Below are 15,452 nucleotides of genomic sequence, written 5' to 3'. Positions count from 1 at the left end.
TCTTTCTGGATTACCCCCATGACATTTTCTAAATCATTACCTCTACCTTCTTTTAAAACTAATTTCACCTTACTATATCAATGACCTAATACTGGCCTTCATCTTACTGAAGCAATGACCTATTATTGAGGATATGGACATTGACCTTTAACCCTCAAATGACCTACTATCACTGACCTTAAAGTTCTGCTGCTCAAAGTTCCTCATGCCCTCCAGTCTGTCATGGTCCCCCTCCAGGATCTCGGTCACGCTGCGGCACCAGACGATCTGGGACACAGTCAGCACGATCTGTGAGGCGTGTGTCACCACCCACTCAGAGCGGGGGCGTTGTTCGTAGTCCGTCAGCGCAAACTTGACAAGTTTACGTAAGTTCTGAAACATGGCTTCCTCCACTTTTCCTAGCCAGTCCTCCACATTCCCTCTGGCCTTCAAACCCTGCAATGAAGAAATATATAGTTTTGTCACTTATTCAAATTTTCTTGGATTATCTGTGTGGCCACATACAGGAAATAATGGCTGACATCATTAAAAGGGCAATTTTTTTTCTTCAAGTGCATTACTGTACTGACTATTTTACTTAAGGAATAAAGAATCATTCTTAGAGTATTATGAGGTGATAATTTTGCTCAAGCGTGATCGAATCCAATAAAGCACGAATGGCTTTATGATAGATTTGATCACGCCCCGACTGAAATTATCACCTTATAATATTCAAATAATGATTCCTTATTACTTATATTTATATAATTTTAGGCCTCGCACAATTAAATATTTAAATATAAATAAGCAAACCCCGCTTGCACCTCAATTTGGCGTCTTTTGAAGTTATGGGTTATATAGTACAAAATCAATACATAGTGTTATCACAGGCAAAGACACTGGAAAATGTAAATATATAAGGTTAAAGGACTTAGTTATATCATTGCCTGTATGTGTTTTCAATTGATAATAAATCCAGAGCTCTGTGTAAGCTTTTGGTTTTTTAAGCTCAACAAGAAATGCATGGACTGAATCTTAACCATATTTGAAAAATACAGACTCGGCACCAAACATTGATACAGCAGTCACAACAAGAAACAGTGTGGCGTATATTATTTCATTCTGTACAATGTTCAAACTTTCCATAGTATACAAAGTTAGACGTCTTACCCTGCCGAGGCTGACTTTCTCGTTCTCCGGGGAGATCATGGCCAGGATGTCGTTGGTGTACTGTACCTCCTCTGTGGATTAAAACTCACCCATTAAAACTCACCCATAAAATCAGGGAAAAGTTATGTAAACTAAATATTACAGTAAATATGTATAAAATTTGGTGAACATTGGGTTATCAACAAGTAAGAATAGATTTGATATAGCACAATTCTGAATGTATTGTTATAAATATGTATGCAAGACATTTTACTTGATTTGTATGAAGCAGAAGCACTGTACAGAATACACAGCCAAAATGGGCAAATGTTATTAATATAAACACATTTACAGTAAATGTGAGGTACTTGAATCTGATCTAAAACAATACCATCTATCAAAGAACAAAAATCATTTTAAATCACAAAAAGGTTTTGTCTCAGCAAGATATCTCACCTTCTGGGTCCTGAGACTGCTGGACACCAAACTCGAGTTTGGCAATGGCGTCGAAGCACTTCCTGAGATGTGGCTGTACAGCGAGCGGGTTCCTGGTCTGAGCCAAAATCTCGAGCAACTCGTCATTGGACAAGAAGTAGAATCTGGAACAATGACAGAAACTTTAACTAAATTCTAAAGAATGACACTCAACGTAAAATCAAGATTGTCTTCCATGTCATTGCACAGGATATTACTGAACTCAATTTGTTTTGTTGCATACCGTACTTCTTTAATTTTAACAGAAACCTACAGTACATGTATCAAAATTTACACAACAGCCAGTTCTCAGTTTGTTTTGGAAGAGGATTAATGTGTTATCTAGAATATACTGATTATTCTTGCCATAGAATATGCAACTGAATTCAAAGAAAGTATACAACATTACTTCCTTCTTTTTAAAACTCTATAGAATGATAAACCAGTGTGAACAAAATGTAAAGCTTGTCAAAATCTGGATTGAGAGATGGTAGAAGTGGAGAGACAGATGGACTCACCTGGCAAACAGGACTCTCTTGGACTCCAGGTAGGCCTCCAGACATTTCTGGATCTGGTCCAGGAGGGCGTTGTTGTTCTGGAAAGTCTCCAACAAACCTGTCAATCATCACATCATAATATAAATTTCATCATTACTATTACTACCATGGTATCAAATAATAATTGAACAGCTCATACAGTACTGTAGATTCCTTATTATACGCAGGACATGTACTTAATTCCGCGATTCAACAATTTTCCACCAAATCGCGAGAACATAAAATCACAAATGTTGAAATTTTATCATAGTTTCATGTAGATTCCATGTGTCCGAAAATTAAAAGCGAGATTTTAGAATTCGCGAAACGGGCTTCTCACGATTTTTCGCGGATATTAATTCCTCGCTTTTAATTAGGAATTTACAGTAAATATTATACTGTGGTTTAATCAATAGTCCCTGGCACCAGTTTTTGTAGATTTAATGAAAATCAAAGATATAAGGTTAGGATCATAAATTCATGTTACTAGAAGGTGCACTTCAGTAAACATTTCCTTTCATTGATCAGTTAAGCAACAAAATCAACAAAAATTGGTATTCAACAAAGATTGATGAAACCACAGTCTGATAAAGTAGCACTGCTGCCATCGCTGTCATACAGTGGAAAACCACTGCCAGTGGTATCCTTACCTGGCTGGGTGGCGGCCCTGATAGCAAGTGGTACTCGGTTGACCTTCCTCATGATGTCCTTGTACGACTTGTCGACCTGCATGAACATCCTGGCCTCCGCGGGAAGCTGTCTCTGGATGTCCGGGGCCGAGAATATACTCTCCAGGTATAGCCAGTTCCTCTGGCAGTTCAACCACTCGTCCTGAAGGGGTGGATCAAAGGATTTATAGTGAAATCAATGTGTGCAATCAGGAGAGGATCAAAGGGTTTTTTAAAACAAATCAATGTTTATAATTATTGGAGGATCACATGTTTACCAAAAAATTAATGAGGGTAGTTAATGCTACATCCAGAATTAAATAATCTCAGTCAATGCTTCAGGCCTTATGAAATAAATATTAAGTGGTTCTGCTCACCAGAGTTTTGCCGAACAGTTCCAGATTCCTGAGCCACTCCTCAACCTTTGACTTGATCGGGCCGACGTGACGGGAGCTGGCGATGGTGGCGACATTGATGTTGCTGTCGTCCAGGTTCTGTTGGATGTCGTCGGTACCACCCAGAATAAACACATCCTTGGAGTCCTTGTGGGGTAGGACCATGAACTCTGTCGACTTCCACGAATCCTCGACCTACAGCACAGAATAAGAATATTAATAATATTTAATAATATAACACATGTATTTTCAATAAATCATAACTGTAGCAGGTATATTGTTATTGTCATACCTTCTTGAGGATGGCCTCCAGACTGGCCTCTGAGCTGGCCTGGCCTGAGATCTCCTGCAGCGCCTCGCTGTTGCGGAAGGCGTTGATCTCGACGAGTTTGCCAAGGGTGAGAGGGTCCTCGGGGGTGAAGTGGTAGTCTAGGATCTGTTCTATCACCTCCCAATGACGCGGCTTCAGGGTCGGGTTCCTCAGGTCCGTGATTACCGGCAACTGTCAAAGGGACACAACTCAGATTACAGCGGTGACAACAGTATGTCAGGTAACAATGGAGACAGAGAAAAGGGGAACTGTATAAGGGAGGTAAGCCTCAATTAACAGGCACAATGTTGAGATGGTAAGAATCTTCATCGTAAAGTAAGGGAGGTTACTCTGTTAACATCTTATTGGGGTAAAATTGACTTTTTACAATCTGTGAACAGTTTGTTTTTCCCCTCATTTCTGCTTCTTTCTAAAAATGTTTTTCCAGATTTGAAGTTCACCCATTGCACTGAATTTTACTTATCAGAAGGGGCAGCCTGCCTTCTCCCTTTGTTCTTTGTTGCTATCTACCTCCTTAAATATTATATTTGACTCAGGGTGGGGGTTGGGTGGGTGGTCACTTACCCTGTCTCTCATTGTCTCCACCCTCTCCTTCAGCATGGGAACCACCCCATTAGGTGGAAGCCCCTTCTCCAGCTGCATCACAGACTTGGCGTACTTCATGGTTGTGTTGTTCATCTGTTCGGGGTCCAGGGTCTCGAACGAGACCTGTATCAATTAAAAGAAATTACACTGGAATATACTTATGACACCTGCAGTAAAAACAGTATACAGAGCCTTTTTCAATTTTAAAAACTTAAACACAATTATCTAAAATCTTTAAATTATTGCCCCCCCCCCCCCCCTTCACGTTACAAAACCTGATTTAATATGTGCAAACTGAGGTTATATAGACTCATATACTCACACTCATCCACTCGTTGATGTGGTTGTCCCACTCGTCAATAGCGGACCACAGCAGCTCCTTCAGTTTGAGCTCGGCGTGGACCTCCTCAAGGGCGTCAAACTTGGTGACCTCGACCTTGAAGTTCTTCTGGTAGGACTTGTAGGTGAAGGCCTGTTTCTGGAGGCCCTCGATCTGGTTCAGCATCCGCTTCAGGATGCCCTGGACCTTGTCCTTCTCCGCTGTTGAGTCCAGGATTAGTGGGTTCTGAAAGTGGAAATCAGTGGAATATGATCCAGTATTGGAAACAAACAAACTACATGAAACCAATCTTGTAAATCCTTCTTTGGCAAGAGAATTTCACAAAAAAATCCTATGATTTGATGTTTTAAATGATCAAATACATTGAAAACTGATTTTATGTTTTAACACTTAAACACTAATTACTTCCATTTATTAGCATTTTTTTTCTCGAAAATATTTTCAAAATAAAAAACAGGTTTCATCAAAAAACCTGTACAAAGTTAAAAGATATTAGAGAGAGTTCTTATTTCCCCTTACCTGGGCCTCTTGCTTGACCTCCTTGACCTCCTTTCCGAGTTCGGCGATGTCCTTGTCCAGGTGTGTACAGAACTTGTCAATGTTGGCGTCCCTCTCTGTCAGAGACTTGTCTATCGCGTTCCTGACTCCAGTGATGCTAGGGTTCAGAGTCTGAAAAAATCAAAGTACTGTAAGTACTAAAAGTATCCAGTATGCATTTAAAGTCTGTAAAAATTAAAGTACTGAAAGTACTAAACATATCTAGTTTGTATTTAAAGTCTATAAAAATTAAAGTACTCCAAGTACTGAAAAATGCCTTGCTTAGACTTAAATTTTGTAAAAATCAAAGTATTAAAAGTACTGAAAGGGAATTATCATGCCTAAATCAATTATAATTATGACTTTTGAAAATTTCCTCTTTTTAGCCAATATGTTTCACCTAGTGAAAATTGGATATAAAGATTTTACAACAAGAGCTTAAAGTTCCTGACAAACGACATATATTACCTGATAGACAGCAAAGTCTCCTGGTGGCGTGGGTACTGTGTACAGATATTACCTAATATATCGCTGATATTACCTGATATAACCTGATATAACCTGATATATAACCAATATTACCTGATAGACAGCGAAGTCCTCTGGAGGCGTGGGTACTGTGTACTGCTCAATCAACTCATACATGTCCTTCACAATCATTGCCTCCTTCTCCAATGGATCAATCTGTCAACAGAAAAATACATAATTAAATTAAAGTAACATTTACTGTGTTACATGGCATTTTACCCTCAATATTAGGTTTACATGGTTTTTCATGCCAGACATAAAGCAACTTAATTCTGACTTTGATGTAACTCATTTTAATTGACACTGATTCATTCAAGGTTTATCATTTTTTAATAATGGCATGACTTTGTCAGACTTGAGTCTACTTGAAATTAACTTGCCATGACTTGACTTAACATTGACTTACTATGACTAGGCTCAAAATTTTCTTTCCCTGACTTGACTTGACATTGACTTACCCTGACTTGAATGTCATCGAGGAATGAAAGCGTGTTGACAAACTCGATGGTGGTTGTGGGTGTGACCTCGAGTTTGAACTGAGCATCCTGTAACTCGGCGATGAGTCTGTCCACCTCCTTCCTCGCCTTCACCGGCAGCAGGTCATTAATTACCTAAAATAAATCAAAGAGTTCATTACAAACGTTATATTACAAATATAGATATTCATTTGCAATAAATCATAACCAAAAAACACTAATAAGAAAATTGGCTTGCATGTTTCTAGAAGGTAATATAATGATTAAAAAGAGCATCACTGACTCATTTTACAATTTGAATTTCAGATCTTACATCTAGGCATCGCGTGGGTGAGGGGTTCAGCAGACTCTTCATCTTGGTTCCGTCGATCAACAGCATTCCGATTGGTCGCTTCTCCTTGATGACCTGGGCCATCCTGACCTGACCATGGTATTTCTCCAAAGCGCTGGCGAAGAACGCAACATCTGAAAAATGCATAAAATAAGATAGTATTTTCCTTTATACTTAATTAATTTAAATGTAACATTATAATTATGTTATTGTGGTTATGTTTTGTCTATAAATAGATAATGTCCTCAAAGGTAAGTAACTCTGTCCATACCGTGCTCCAGGGCCCTGAGTCCCTCTAGGTCCAGGCTCTCGTTCTCTCTGTAGAACTCGCGGTGTGGCTCAAACGTGTCCGCATAGTTAGAGGCCGCATTGAACGCAGCTGTGATCGAGTTCTGTTAAACAGAAAAAAAAAACAAGAATAAATGGCAGGAATTCAGCATACATTTCAACACTTCAACAAAATAATGCTAGCTACTGCATTCTTAAAGAAGCAATTATTCATTCAAACTATAATACCTGGTACCCCTGCATTTAGCTTCAAACTTTAGGGATGAAATTTTTCATCATCAAAATCCCCTTACATATTGCTTACTTAAGCATGCAATTTTTCATTGAACACAATCTCATAACCTACCCTTAAGGATGAAATATGTGTTTGTGCATTTTAATCATATTTTAAAATTTTAAACATGTGACTGACCCTGATGTCTGAGATGATGCTCTGTAGATGCTTGTCATCCTCAAACATGGTGGAGAGGCTGGGTCCGTCACCACAGGTCTTCTCCTCAAACTTGTTGTTGATGATCGGGCTGTTAAGTAAAAATGGACAAAATTATATCATCTTATCAAAATCTTTATTTTATGTCCACAATTCTTTGTACACTCTGATTAAGTTCTGTAAACCTTATCATATGATACAAAATTGGTCAAAGGTTCTATGAACAATAAAGGAATGACGTAGTGTTTACAACTTACTGAAATTTTTTTCTTCATGTAACCAGATTTACATGATCAATTACTGTAAACCAATTTTTATTTGTGACTACCTTATTTTGCAATTAACCAGCAATAAACCTGTACAAGGCAGCTGATTTTGCGACAAAGCTTTATCTACATCCAAATCATGGCGATATAAAACCATAATCGTAAGGTCTGGTTCACGGCGAGAAATATTCACGATGAACATGCTATAGTATTTACAGGAGGAAGGGAGGGTAAATATAATGGATCATTTTTTAAGACGTCTGACTTGGCTGTCCCTCAGCTGATCTTGACCAGCCAATCAGATTTTCGACTTACTGCGTGAAGGCGTCAAAGTAGTTGTCGGGGACCAGGTTCTGTACGGAGAGCACAGCGTCCTGGAACTTCTTGATGACCTCCGCCAGTCCTTCCTGGAAGTCGTCCGAGTCCGGAGCAAACAACAGCTGGTTGGGTTCCAGCACAAACTCCGTGATAAACAGGGGAGGTAACTGGTGCACCTCCTCATCCTCCTACAAGGGCACATAACTCTCTGATCAGATCAGGCTCAAATTTATTTTGTACAATTATTAATGTTTTTTAATACTTTTTTTTTTTTTTTTTTAATATCTGTACCTGTATTTCTGCAGATTGTTCACAATTCAGAGTTTAATTCAGATGATAGTTTATCTAAATATTCATTTCTTTAATTACAGTTCTTCCCAAGTGAATTATATGTAAATTTCTATTATTTATTTTAATTCTTATAAAATACTGAAAGTTTAACACTAAATACCTGTTTTTGAAATAAAACATCCTTAGTAAGGTATTTTGAAATTGATACTAATATGCTTGTTTTGTTATGTATGAAAATAAAATGAACTTATAATTACTTACACAGATAGTTACTAACATTAGCTACTAAAGAGTGTTCTAATAACTCAGGTAATAAAAGAAAATTACCCGGTAGGTATATTAATCATAAACTGAAATCATGGTTTTAATTCATATCTGTCATAACAATTTGACTTATCATTGTTTTATTATTATATATAATATATCATTATTTTGAGAACAATTATTCTATTACAAAGGTTTGCAGAAAAAAATCTATATACTAGGAGTAATAAAGTCACAAATATTTAAAAAATGTGGAATATCTAATTATTTCAGAAAAAAAAATATTCCAATAATGATGAAAGACAGCTACAAATTGGATTAGTAAAATTATGACACAAAGGTGGACAGAAATTCCAAACTGGTGGTCAAAGAAAACTGGTGATTTCTTTTAGAGGTTAGCACGTCATATCAAATTAATAACACACAATTATTACTTATATCATGTGTTGAATGTGAAAAACAAACATTTAGCAAACCTTTGATGACAGTTAATGAGGATTAATTCAATGAAATATCAGTATTCCAACACTGGTAGACAATTAACCTACATAAACATTCTACCTCCACCATAAATTGCTTATGTTCTAACGGAATTCCATGAAACTGAAATACCTAAAGCAGGAAAAGATAACTGTGCTTGGAAGCATAGCAAAGGGAAATAACTACAGGGAAAGGGTGATAACTACTGTATATACCAAGCAAAAAGGGAGATAACTCTTCTACCTGTTCCTCCAGCTTCCCTTTCTCGCTTTTCTCTTTTTCTTGTCGAGCTTTCTCGGCTTTTTTCTCTTCTCTCTGCATGAGCATGGACCGGCACAAAAAGGGATTAAACAATTAGGTCATCAGATATGTATCCTGATATTTAACTTATTCATATTGATTTGCCTTTTTGTGATTTTGGGATATATTGAATGAGTAAGGGTTTTTACTTTTGATTATATTTTTTTTATCACATAGAGTTTGTGAAAACTTCAAATGCAACTTTTTATCTATAAATCAATTTCTTTATCATTCTTTATATTCAAAATATTTAATGAAAAATTAGGCTTTTTAATTATCATATAAAACTCAAAAAAGGAGTTTTCGTCATTTTTTAAATTATATGTGTAATATATATATAGGGTAAGTGATGAGAATTCATTTAAAAAAAACAATATTTATAATGTATGAAACTTAGATATGTGGGTAAAAGCATCAATTTCAATGTCACCGCAGGGTTTAAATAAAAACCAAAATACGAGTTTTTGTTATTAATAGGGATCTCTCTCATCAAATAATTAAGGATAAATAAGCAACCAAATGATTGATACTGAATCATTGATACTGAATCATTGATACTGAATCATTGATACTGTATAATAGATACTGAATCATTGATACTGAATCATTGATACTGAATCCATTCATTTTCAGAGGGGGAGGGAGGGAAAAAATAAATACCGTACATTTGAAATTTATATTCAACAGAAAAGTTGAGGTATGCTAAAATATCAATATGTTAAGCAAATCTCAGCCAAAATGGGTATGTGAGTATTTTTCAGCCAAATAAGTAAGTATATGCATTTAATTCACACACTCATGCAATGATAATGATGTAAAATCAGTATCTGAAGGCAAAGTTACTGTGTAAGATCACACGGCATACAAATAGGCAATGGCCACACAGCAATAAATACAATGTCACAATATTGTACAAAAGGAAAAATTTGATTGGATAAAAAGTCATATGACATGATGTTTCCAAAATGATGTCACACATGGTTGATATCAGGTGGGGAAGTTGTTGATGTTTTTATGTGATGATGGAGCTTGTGGGAATGATATGGATTTAATTCAGTGTCTATGGCAATGATTGCCAAATCATCATTATTTTTATTTATTTTTTTCATTTTGTATTAATTTGCATAATGGAAATCTGCAGAATTCCACTCAAATAAAAAAAAATACTAAAGAAAAATGAAACAGAGACAGTGTTAGATTTAAAAAAATATATATAAAACATTGGATGGAGTGTGTGACTTACGGTCAATGAAAAAATAATTTAATTTCAAAATCATATTTACAATATGTAATCATATGAAGTATATGCAGGCAAAAATCACATGACAATGAAGCTGTAACTGTTGTAGAGTAGTGGGGTGTCGGGGTCGTGGGTGGGTGGGGGTGTGACTTACAGTTTCTGGGTCCTCCTTGAGTTCATCGGCCGCCTGCTTGGCCTCCTCAGCGAACCCTTGGATCTGTTCCAGAGTGGGCGTGTTCTGGAGTTGTTCAGACAGGTAGTTCAGCAGCGTGGACACCGAGTTCACAGCCAGAACATGCATCGTGTTCACAATCAGGTAGTCAGCCAGCCGGATGAAGCTGTACAAGGAGTAGAACACAAAGAATTAATTAAATTAAAGAGAATCAATTGTGACAAACTTTAAGAGGCCTGTAAGCACGATATGCCACCACAAAACAATTTCACTCAAACAGTTGCTTCCACATTACTGAGAACTTCAGACCACATTTGAAGCTCAAGTTCATATATGCATGTTAAAAAACCTGATCCCTCATTTTGGCCCTATAATCCTCACCCTTGTAGGCCCTTATTTTTTAGTGTGTTTATTGTGTATTTTTATTTAGTGTGCCTATTCTCCCAGAGGTCATTATTTCAATTACAGCATTTGGCATGATTGATCAAAATAATTTTAATGTGATGTCACATTGAAGAAAGGAATATTAAAGATTACATCAATTTATTAAATCTTATTTATAGCTTAATCATCATTTTGTTACATATACTGGTATAATTATATATATATATATATATATATATATATCAAATAATTATAAAGTAATTTTCCTTGTATGATTCCAGGGACATTGATCAGGTTATTTTAATGTCCAAATGTCAATGAAGGTACCTTGTATATATATTAGATGACTAAAAATAGTATTCTTTAGTCTGATACCTGGGGTAAATCTCTCACCAAGTCTGATACATATAAGATCATGGTTACAAAATATTTCCATTAAGTTACTTTATCAGCTCAGTATATGTATTGTTTTACACATGCTTTTGTTCACATTGGTTTCTTGTGTACATGTAATTTACATTGAAACAGATAAACTAGGTAGGCCAATGTACGGTAATCTACATTTAACTGTTTATACTTGAACAACATTGTACTTCAGACTGATATGAATTATCTTATCATGTTGTAACATTACAACCGGCCACCACCTGATTTCATATGGTTATAGCTTGTGTGCCATGCCTTTGTTGTCCACGAATATATAAATCAAAGACTAAGGTAAGTTAAATTTGTTTCTCTTGAATATCATATTATAATAAGGGTAATATGTGATATCAATCAAATGATATATAAATTCTAGTTCTACATATAATAAAAAAAAATTATGACTGAAGAATTAAAAAAGGTCTGTCAAAATTAAGGGTTATCAACAAAAATTTTGTTTGCCAAAATAATAATATTCATTGAGCCGTCTTCACACATTTCACTGTTTAATTTGCACTGTGAAATGAAAAGCAAATAAAAATTCAATACTCATTAAATGATGTGGCTTATAATCATGCATGGTTCCCTTTTTTCCCAGGATCTTCCTTTCTGCATGTTAAATACATTCAGACATCTGACTATGGACCCTGAGTACAGCCTCCAAGATGTAGTACGTTGTCATCTCTGTGACACCCCGGTCCCCCCTTTACACTGTGTCATTTGTAAATTACATTTGTGTAAAGCTTGTGTGGGGGAACATTTCTCAGATCTGTCCAAAGAACACAAAGTTGTGTCATTTGATAAGCGGAAAATTACTCTTATTTACACAAAATGTCCTAAACATCCCTCAAAGCAATGTGAACTTTTCTGTGAACAATGTGACATTCCTATCTGTAGTCACTGTATATTCTCTGCTGAACATAAAGGACACAATATAGTGGATATTTTAAAAACCTTTGTAGTCAAGAAAGAAGCTATACAGAGAGATAAAACAGAATTGGAGGAATATATATATCCTAAATATCAAGATATTGCATCTAGCATTAAACCAGTTCAAAAATCTAATTGGAGTGAAAACTCACAGAATTTGAGAACAGCTATAGACAAACATGGAGAAGACTTGCACAGAGAAATAGAAACTGTTATTCTGAAAATAAAATCAGAGCTAGATGAAATGTACTCCAAACTCCTGCCTAGTCTAAAAAAACAGGAAGAAGAAATCACATGCACTATTTCTGAAATCACACAGAGCATTGCTGATCTGAAGAAGTTACTGGACTCCAGTGATGTCAGCCTTGTCTCTGCCTACAAATCCCAGATTAATAAATTCAAAAGATTGCCCTTTAAACTCACAATTTCCTTACCAACTTTTATTCCTCAGAGGATAAACACAGAACAGCTTTATCAACAGTTTGGTCTTCTCTCAACGTCATCAATCAAAACAGAAGAACATGGGTACACAATGGATTCTCCCGGTGCTGAGTCCTCTCCTCCAGACAGACCACTCATTGATGTTCCACGGATCATCACAGAGATAAACACCAAATATGGATATCCTATTGGATTATGCAGTGTGTCCTGTCTGAGTGATGAAGATATTTGGATGTGTGGTAATGAAAAAAAAATGAGACTCTATAACCTTCAAGGAGAACTACAATATTCAGTCCAAACCAAGTCAGGGAAGTATCCATACGACATAGCAGTGACAAGGAGTGGGGATCTAGTTTATACTGATTACATTGATAGAACTGTGAACATAGTGAAGAATACACAGATACAGACAGTGATCAGACTACAGGGGTGGAAACCTCTTGGTGTCTGTAGTACCTCCCCTGGTGACCTCCTGGTTGTCATGAATATGGATGATGATAAACAATCAAAAGTTGTGCGTTTTTCTGGCTACACAATGAAACAAAGTATTCAATACAGTGTCAAAGGACAACCTCTCTATTCATCTGGTGGATATAAATATCTTAGTGAGAACAGGAACCTAGATATCTGTGTGTCAGACTACGGCGCCGGTGCAGTAGTGGTGGTCAACCAGGCTGGAAAACTCCGGTTTACCTACACTGGTCCTCCCTCTAATACCAAGGGATCATTCTATCCACTCGGCATCACAACAGACAGACAGGGTCGGATTCTGACAGCAGACTACAGGAACCACTGTATCCATATCCTGGATCAGAACGGACATTTCCTCCGCTACATTGACCACTGTCTCTGGCCAGTGGGTTTATGTGTGGACACCAGAGACAACCTTTTTATGGCTGAGGTGGGCACAGGTAAAGTGAAGAAAATACAATATTCCCTATAAACAATTTTTAACTGGGTTTAAAACCTTTTAGGTAAAGCAAAATTGTAAATTGTCAACAAATTGATTGAGTTTAGATGTATTATAGGAGGTACATGTAATAACATACTGTATGCTAAATATATGTTCTAGATATGAGCAGAGTGATATTACATGTCAATATATATATATCTATATATGACTGTTATGTACGGGTTTACTTGTATATGTTTAAGCATTGAATCATTATTTTTGGGAGTTGATTTTAATCAACTCTCCTATGCAGTTACTCAAACAAAACGAAAGTGAAACAGTGTTTGGACCTCAGCACAAATCATTGCTGCTGACAAGACTTAGTTCTTGAAAATAATTGAAAAATTCGATGTAATGTATGCTAAAGCATTGTTTTTCAACTAAACTTATTTATAAATACCTTGAAAATAGTCAGATTTTAAATGGTACAAACAATTTAAATAGTTTTTGTAGTCATATGTATTCTTACGCCAGAGTTCAATATAGTCTCGTTCAACCCGACGCTCGGCTGTCTCCATATATCCTTGTCGGAGATTTACGGTGTCAGCCGAGCGTTTGGTTGAACGAGACTAGAATTCAATATTGCTTGGATCAATACAATTTTCCAGAAATATTTCTATTACTGATACATAGTTTGCTTGAATTAATTTTATCTTTAAAGATTATTTAACATGATTCATATGGGGGTTTCTTGACATTATTGTCAAAAAAGTAAAAAAATTCGTATTATAAAAATGTGCGTAATTCAAATTAGAAATTACATGAACTTGTCATGCAAAATAACATCATTGATTTAAAATAAATAAACATCAACAAAATCAACTCCCGTCAGTTATTCAGTACTTTGAATTGAAAGACGTGGTCTCATAACTGCAACGGTGTGTGCATACAAATTGAATAATGTGTGCTAGCGCGTTATTCAATTTGTATGCACATTTGTATACCACATCTTTCAAAAAAATAATGATTCAATGCTTATATTTACGTTTTTTAACATTTATTCTCTTCCCGAAAACATGATTTATTTTTTCAAAATCTCTGCCTTATTCAACGAGTAATGTGCAATTAATGAAAGAGCCATATTGGATCAGCCGAATCATGCTGACAAAAATAGTGCACAGAGATTTGACCTATAAGAGAATTTTATTTTTCATTCTGTAATTTGATGAATTTACTTTTAATATACTAATAAATCATTCAATTTAATTCATTTTACTGTTAAAATATGCTTACATCAAGAAATAGTATAATATCAGGTCGTGATCTGGCTTGAAGTTGGGAGGAGAGTCAGTCATGTTCTTCTAGAAAGTTATGCGTAAATATCACTCAAATAAAACAATGCAATTTGATAGGGAGAAAGAAAGTAAATGTAAATATAATCACATGTTGATATACTTAGTGTGTTTAAGAACATTATATTGAATCTAAGAACCATTACCATCAACATGAACTACAGATGTAAAAATATACATGTGTAAATAATTTGTGTTTCTAAAAACTAAAATAGGACTGATTGGTTCATATTAATATACAAGTTTAAATCACTTTTGTATATTTACTGACTGACTGAAGATAGTGATGTGATAAATCAAATATGTACTACAGATTGATTGATTTTGATATGAATAAAAAATTACCAGCCTTAAATATGATTGGTTTTTTAACTCTTTAAAATGAAAATACAAGAGCTTACTTTGCAAAATGTTGGACTTCATAATTGATGGATTATTGACTTACTCATTGGATTTATTTAATTAAGGAATAAATTAATCTTGCATGAGGTATACACCATGGTGGATATAGCATTAATTGTGTTGAGTGACAACACACTTTCTAATTGGTTATACCGGTATTTAATTTCTACCATCTGTTATACGATATAACACATTTTGGGGCAGTTTGCGCTTTATTTGTGGAGCGGTTTATAAAAATGTGTTAACTGTC

The 15,452-nt window shown here is 35.6% G+C and overlaps 1 protein-coding gene across 4 annotated transcripts in view; it reads right to left on the bottom strand.

Moving 5' to 3' along the window:
• The window catches only part of LOC105319445 (dynein axonemal heavy chain 6), a 67,201-nt gene that overhangs the window by 25,710 nt on the left and 26,039 nt on the right, over window positions 1-15,452 (bottom strand). For 3 of the 4 annotated variants that reach the window (XM_034465424.2, XM_066081400.1, XM_066081403.1), the window contains exons 11-28: window positions 10,361-10,544; window positions 8,910-8,981; window positions 7,629-7,819; window positions 7,030-7,138; window positions 6,601-6,721; window positions 6,312-6,463; window positions 5,981-6,133; window positions 5,577-5,678; window positions 4,977-5,126; window positions 4,440-4,682; window positions 4,097-4,240; window positions 3,494-3,703; window positions 3,184-3,396; window positions 2,789-2,969; window positions 2,121-2,217; window positions 1,585-1,727; window positions 1,150-1,220; window positions 178-435 (exon numbers count right to left, since the gene is read on the bottom strand). In XM_034465424.2, coding sequence (XP_034321315.2) covers window positions 178-435; window positions 1,150-1,220; window positions 1,585-1,727; window positions 2,121-2,217; window positions 2,789-2,969; window positions 3,184-3,396; window positions 3,494-3,703; window positions 4,097-4,240; window positions 4,440-4,682; window positions 4,977-5,126; window positions 5,577-5,678; window positions 5,981-6,133; window positions 6,312-6,463; window positions 6,601-6,721; window positions 7,030-7,138; window positions 7,629-7,819; window positions 8,910-8,981; window positions 10,361-10,544 — 2,794 coding nt within the window. The remainder of the gene's footprint in view (window positions 1-177; window positions 436-1,149; window positions 1,221-1,584; window positions 1,728-2,120; window positions 2,218-2,788; window positions 2,970-3,183; window positions 3,397-3,493; window positions 3,704-4,096; window positions 4,241-4,439; window positions 4,683-4,976; window positions 5,127-5,576; window positions 5,679-5,980; window positions 6,134-6,311; window positions 6,464-6,600; window positions 6,722-7,029; window positions 7,139-7,628; window positions 7,820-8,909; window positions 8,982-10,360; window positions 10,545-15,452) is intronic. The other variant, XM_066081409.1, reaches the window with a different exon arrangement.

Source organism: Magallana gigas, chromosome 1 (assembly GCF_963853765.1).
Source record: "Magallana gigas chromosome 1, xbMagGiga1.1, whole genome shotgun sequence".
Classification (NCBI taxonomy): Eukaryota; Metazoa; Mollusca; class Bivalvia; order Ostreida; family Ostreidae; genus Magallana; species Magallana gigas.
Note: the sequence above shows the minus strand (reverse complement) of the source record. Positions and strands in the feature narration are given on the sequence as shown.